Raw genomic sequence first — 6363 nt, 5'->3', positions numbered from 1 at the left:
AACATTAACACTGTAAGCATAGAACAGAACCACTAGAGGGCTATATTTACCCACTTAATTTAATTTTATAACAGAATGGCACAGCAAGAAAGGACACAAGATAATCCTTTGCCTTGATTCTCCCAGCTATAGAAAATGAAGGTTAATCTGTCCCAGATGTTATAGGTACCCATACTCAAATTTTTATAAATGTAAACTAATACTCTGAAGAGTTATTTATACTTTGAGTGAATCTCATCAGTATTCCAAGAACAAAATATTTTCAAATGACCCTAAAGCAATTAACATAACACCTAAAAGCAATTCTCCCTTTAAAAAAAAAACCTCTGGGTTATTGGGGTTTTAGGGTTGGCTTTGGGTTGTTTGTTTTTTGCATTCAGTATGCAGAATAAAACAAAAATTGAGTTTTCTCTGGTTCCCAGGTTCATATTCATTTTCTTTTCTACGTTGTTTTGGCATCCATTTAAATATTCCAGAAATAATTACTTCTACTTGTAAGAACTAAAGAAAAGAAAAACAATTCTGAATTTATCTGCTTTAGACAAAAGCTTTACAGTTTATGAGTGTGCTAAGTACAAACTACTTTTTCATGCTTCATGACTGATGCACAGAAGCTATACTTGGATGAGGCTTAGAATACTCAAATGTATCACTTACGTACAAAAGTGAAATGCAATAAAGGGTGCTAATGTTCTCATATACAAAAGGCAAGGATTTTGAAAGGAGGTGTTAATTATAAATAATGTTAAAGTACTGTTCTACTAACCTACTTTTTTAAAGGTCAGTTATATATGTAAACAAATCATTTTTCTATCTGCAATCCACTGGGTTTAAGCTTCCTTGTTCCTATTAACTTCAAAATTAACTCTGGTTTAATAAACACAACTCTATATAACTTAAGGAAATAAAACACTTTATTTTAAAAATCCCAAGTATGCTTCAAATGAAAATTGTCCATTTATTAATATTAAGCACCCACAGAGTTCCAAGCATTGTACAAAACATGAAAATACTTCTTGTTATCATACTCTTTTAGAGCAAAATTGCCTATTCTGCTGCACTTATTTTTGCATGGTGTTGACATTTCAGTTCCACTGTCTTAAGAAGACTTCAAGGCTTGCTCAAGAAACAAGTTTCTGATCCACAGAAGTAGATCATGCAGGAAGTTTCTCTGTCAACTGTTACACTTAATGTCCTCTCCCTGATTAAGAGAAAATGAAAATATTAAGTCTACAGAAAAATGAATTTTAGTAGGACAATATTCCAAATGTCAAGTTTAAACTCAGCATTAATTCTTATATTGTTTAGCAAACCAATTTACCAAATTTAACTAACATTCATATGACATTTTTTATTTTTCAAATTAATAATATGGCAAAACAAAGTTGACTTAGGTGAAAAATTTCAAAGGGAAAAGCAAGAAAGTGACATAAAATAAAGCTATAAAATAGGCTAACGTCAAGAACACCATAGTGTTCTATATACTGGGAAAACAGAAATAAAAGTGAATAGAAACTTTAAATGGTAGATAATATAAATTCTAGAAATTTAGTGATTCAAAGATTTTTTTTTTCCACTCACCTCTGAAACCACCACCACCTCTTCCTCCTCTGAAACCTCCACCTCCTCTTCCACCTCTAAAGCCACCTAAAAACAGAGGAAATAATTACTATAGCCTATCCTACTCTGATAAGCCTAACACCCTACACCGCCCTTCTAAGCAAGTATTGTTTTAATGAATTACAAAAACGTGTTACTTTAAAGTTCTATTTAGCCCTGCTGTTAAACATATGCGTACCTCAACTTTCGCTTACAGTAGTTACTTTTTTGATTGAACTAAGGCTTTTTAACCCTAAGAACAAAGGATAGCAGACAGAAGTGGTTTTACTCTGGGGAAACTATAATAGATACAATATTTAAAGTTAATTCATTGGCATATGGACCATCACTGATGCTCACATGTTGAATAAAAAATTTAAATTTTTCAATTATTCAGCATATATTTGGTCTCCTATTTGAGTCTTCATTTTTACTTCTTTTGGTTGCTAACTCTGTAAGAAATGATGAATTATAAGAAGAAGAAAAACAAACATATTTCTAAAGTAATGATATAAATATATAAAAGTTTTAAGAAGATAGATGAGTGTGTTTTTTCAATGTTATATATGAGACTGAATATAGAATGGGAATAAAGGGGATCTCATTAGATTCTCAAAAATATTTTAAAAAGCTACATTTTCAGATTCCTAGCTAACTGGACAGAAAAAAAGTACGTTTAAAGTGAAATAATTAAATTGAGAAAGGCAAAGGTGAAAACAGAATTCTCTCTCCTTTCTGATTCAGTAACAGAAGATGTCCAACTACTTTTCAGCTCCCCTTCCTAAAGCCTCCTCTACCATCAACCTGTCCCCCAGCCCCACACTCCTGCTCACAGATCTAGTACTACTCGTGCTGCGCCCCACCTTGTCCCCAGCCCCAGGCATCATCTAACCGCTCATAATGATGCATGTTACAAAACCTTCCACAAATACCTATGTCAAAATGCTGAAAACCAAGCAATGAATTTATTGGTTAAGTCTTTGACATAACATCAGAAGATAGGAGTTTATGTCTGGGACTGCGGACTGCTTGATTAGCGCAAATTAACTTTTGTAAGCCTCCCATTTCCTCATCTAAAATAAGGCTATCCCCTAGCTCACAAGGTTCTGCCGAATATTACAGGAACATACGTGGATATTAAAAGAACATGACAAGCTCTCAGCATATATTCAACACCCAGTGATATTAATTAAAAAACTAAAATTAAGTCAGGATAATCTTATACTTTATAAAATGTTCAGCAAAACATGAATAACCCCATAGAGATAAAATCCCTCAAAATTATGCTTTATTAGATTTTTAAAAAATAAGTTATTGAAACTAAACATTATTACTATGGCAACCTGCCAAGATTTGAAAATAGTTTTTCTAAAACAATAAAACAAACACAAGAGAAGTTTCCTACATACAAATTAAATTGTACTATGCAAATTGGCTGCAACTTTGAAATCTCATTAGGAATTTTCCCCCACAAGTAACTTACCACCTCTGCCACCTCTGCCACCTCCGCCTCTTCCTCCTCCTCGACCTCCCCTGCCACCACCTCTTGGAGGTCCCTTCTCACCTGGAGGTCGAGGTAAAAACCTCTGCAGTGGTAGCAGTTTATATGGGTCTATATAAAACTGGAAGTATAACAGAAACAATTAGTGTGATGATTTGGAAAGTAGTACAGTACAACCTATACACTACACTCAAAATAGCCTGGGTCCAAATCCCAACCTTATTAACTACTGTGTAGCCCTGGGCAAAGAATTTCTTTTTGCCTTAGTTTTCTGATCTGTCAAATGAAGAGAATAAAGTGCCTACCCATATAGTCTTGGTGAAGATCAAAAAAGTAATGTATAAAAGCACTTAACCTTTGCACACAATAAGCATTCCATGTATATAAATAAAAACCTAGACCAATTCTGGGGCGCCTGGGTGGCTCAGTCGGTTAAGCATCTGACTTTGGCTCAGGTCATGATCTCACGGTTCGTGGGTTCGATCCCCGCGTTGGGCTCTGTGGTGACAGATCAGAGCCTGGAGCCTGCTTCAGATTCTGTGTCACCCTCTCTCTCTGACCCTCCCCTACTCACTGTCTCTGTCTCTCTCTCAGAAATAAACATTAAAAAAAAATTTTTTTTTTAAACCGAGACCAATTCAATCTCATTTCTCTTTAGAAACAGATATCTTCCAAAAATTAACTACATTTTCACTCAATAGAATTGCCCTAGGAAAAATGAAAGCTATTAAAAATTTAACATTAAAGTTCAAAACAAAACCCAGACACAATCGCTATTTTAAGACTTTAATAAAGGATTCAATCAGTAACTATTTGCTCAACATACAAAGTAACAGAGGATATACATAAACTAAATCCATTCTATTATTTAGAATTAAAGAGGTAATTTTTCAACAGTAATGAAACATAATGGGGTATATCTCACAATTTTACATAAAACATGCATAAGGAGTTTCAAAATGATAAATGTATCACTTATAACAAGATGTCTGAATCCCTCTTTGGATACCACCTTATCATTCTTCTTTCCTTCAGAGCCCATTCATTCAAAAACAGGGACTAGCTCTGTACTGAGTGATATGGCAGCCACCAGCCACATGTGGTTATTTAAATTAGTTAACAATTAAAAATTCAGTTCCTGAGTTACATTAGCCACATTTCAGGTATGATAGCTACAAATTGTTAGTGGCTATTGGACTTGGCAGGGATTTCCATCATTACAGAAAATTCATTTGGTCAGCACTGGTCTAGAGATGATGATAATAACCTAGGCTGGATAAGGAGGGTCTGAACCGTAACAGTGGATCTAGAAATGGGGAGAGGAAGAATGTACCAATTTACTATCTGATGATTAAAAAAACTAAATATAAATCCTCTAATAAGTAATACTGTGAGAAAAGGCGGGCATCCAGATCAAATTTAAATGGCTATCACAAGCAAATTCTTATTTTCAGGTCACCAAATGAGAAGCCAGGCTGTCAGGCCCACCTAAAGCAGTTCAGTTTCCCGGTGCGTACTTGTCAGGGTTTCTACAGCCAGTAGCAGCCCTATGCTAGCAACAAAACATTGTCCCCATCTAATCTCCTATTTGAATCAGTGCTGGGCCCACCCCACTGGCTCCACAAGCTTTTGACCTCCCTGTTGCTAAATCCAAAGAACACTTGAAAGCAACATTTTGCCACAGCTGAGCACTTTCCCTTGGAAACATTCTGTTCTCCTGACTTTGGTGAGAACCACCTTTATGAAACTCTCCTGGTTTGCCACCTTCTTTACCGATGTTACTTCTCAGTCTTCGATAGACATATAAATTTAGGATGTACCCCAAAGCTCTTTTCCTCATTCTTTCTTCCTAGACGGTATCATATACTGTCTGTACAATGACAATTTTCAATTCCATCTCTAGTCCAGACTCTTCCTCTGAGCTCCTGTGTGAATATCTCACAAGTGCACCTAACTCATTATGTCTAAAACTGAATTCATCATCTTCCCCCCAATTCCCTTCTTCTCCAGTGTTTCCTATTTTGGTACCATGGGTGACACTGTCCACAGAGATGTTGAAACCAAACATCTGAAAGGTGGGAATTTTTTTTTTTTTTAATGTGCACACTAGGGAGGGGCAGAGAGGGAGAGAATCCAAAGCCGACTCCATTCTCAGCACAGAACCTGACGTGGGGCTTGATGCCACAATTCTGGGATCATGACCTGAGCCAAAATTAAGAGTTGGATGCTCAAATGACTGAGAACCCCCAGGTGTCCCAGGGTGGTGATATTTTTAACTTCAACTGCTAATCAATTACCAAGATCTATCGGTGGCTATTTCATGTGTCTCTCATAAATCTATCCACTCTTCTCCATTTCTGTCACTACTACCCTAGTCCAAAATATTATCTCTTCTGGGACAAATGTAGCAGTCTCTGACCTGGACCCTTCACATATAGTACTAACCCCTTTCCAGGGTACTTTCATTTTGACAGTGCTCTTCTTAAGTATAAACGTAACCATATTCATTCTAATATTTAAAAACAAAACTAAAGCTAATGTCTAAACTCTCTCCCATGACCTGAAAGCCTTAAGTAACCCAGCCCCTGCTTACCTCTAGTTGCTCCTAAATGTTCTATGCCCATGCTATATTTCTGCCTTTTTCAGATTCTTAAACTGGCTTACTGGCTCAGAGACTTGCACTTACTGTTTTCTCTACTTGTAATGTGCTTTCTCCTCTTTGGCTAGCAATGGTTCTGAACTACATCAAAATTATCTAACTACATCAACACTGTCCAAGCGCTTTCCTTTATACTTATACAACTGAATCCTGGTCCCAACTTAAGACTTACTAGCTCAAATTTCTAAGAGTGGGACCAAGATATACATGACCAGTTATTCTCATGAGCAACCAGGTTTGGTAATCACCCCTAGTCAACCTTCAGGTCTGAGCTTCTGGCTCACTCCCTCAGAAAGCCAATATACTAAATGTGGTTCCCACTACTAGCATTTGCATAGCAATTCATATTTCTCCTTCACAGCATGTATCATAATGTTATTGAAATTATTTGTGAAATCATTTAATATCTCACTTCTTCCAAATAATGTTTCACAATTTAGTATTTTAACTTAAAATGTCTGGTCATGTAAGCTTTCCCATAAGAGTTTTAGATAAACTAAGAAGCATATTTCAGCATTTATAGAATCTGCTAATATAAGAATAATTTCTGAAAGCCTGTATTAATTACATTTTTCAGGTTGGGGCTTTTTTTTTTTTTTTTTTT

At 35.8% G+C, this 6363-nt stretch overlaps 1 protein-coding gene across 5 annotated transcripts in view; it reads right to left on the bottom strand.

Moving 5' to 3' along the window:
* Nucleotides 1–896: 896 nt before the first annotated feature.
* Nucleotides 897–6363, bottom strand: part of GAR1 (GAR1 ribonucleoprotein) — a 9110-nt gene continuing 3643 nt past the window's right edge. For all 5 annotated transcript variants that reach the window (XM_077778455.1, XM_077778457.1, XM_077778459.1 and 2 more), the window contains exons 5-7: nucleotides 3083–3221; nucleotides 1582–1647; nucleotides 897–1201 (exon numbers count right to left, since the gene is read on the bottom strand). In XM_077778455.1, coding sequence (XP_077634581.1) covers nucleotides 1188–1201; nucleotides 1582–1647; nucleotides 3083–3221 — 219 coding nt within the window. In that variant the 3' untranslated portion in view covers nucleotides 897–1187. The remainder of the gene's footprint in view (nucleotides 1202–1581; nucleotides 1648–3082; nucleotides 3222–6363) is intronic.

The sequence above is a fragment of the Crocuta crocuta genome, unplaced genomic scaffold (genome assembly GCF_008692635.1).
Source record: "Crocuta crocuta isolate KB4526 unplaced genomic scaffold, BGI_CrCroc_1.0 scaffold587, whole genome shotgun sequence".
Classification (NCBI taxonomy): Eukaryota; Metazoa; Chordata; class Mammalia; order Carnivora; family Hyaenidae; genus Crocuta; species Crocuta crocuta.
Note: the sequence above shows the minus strand (reverse complement) of the source record. Positions and strands in the feature narration are given on the sequence as shown.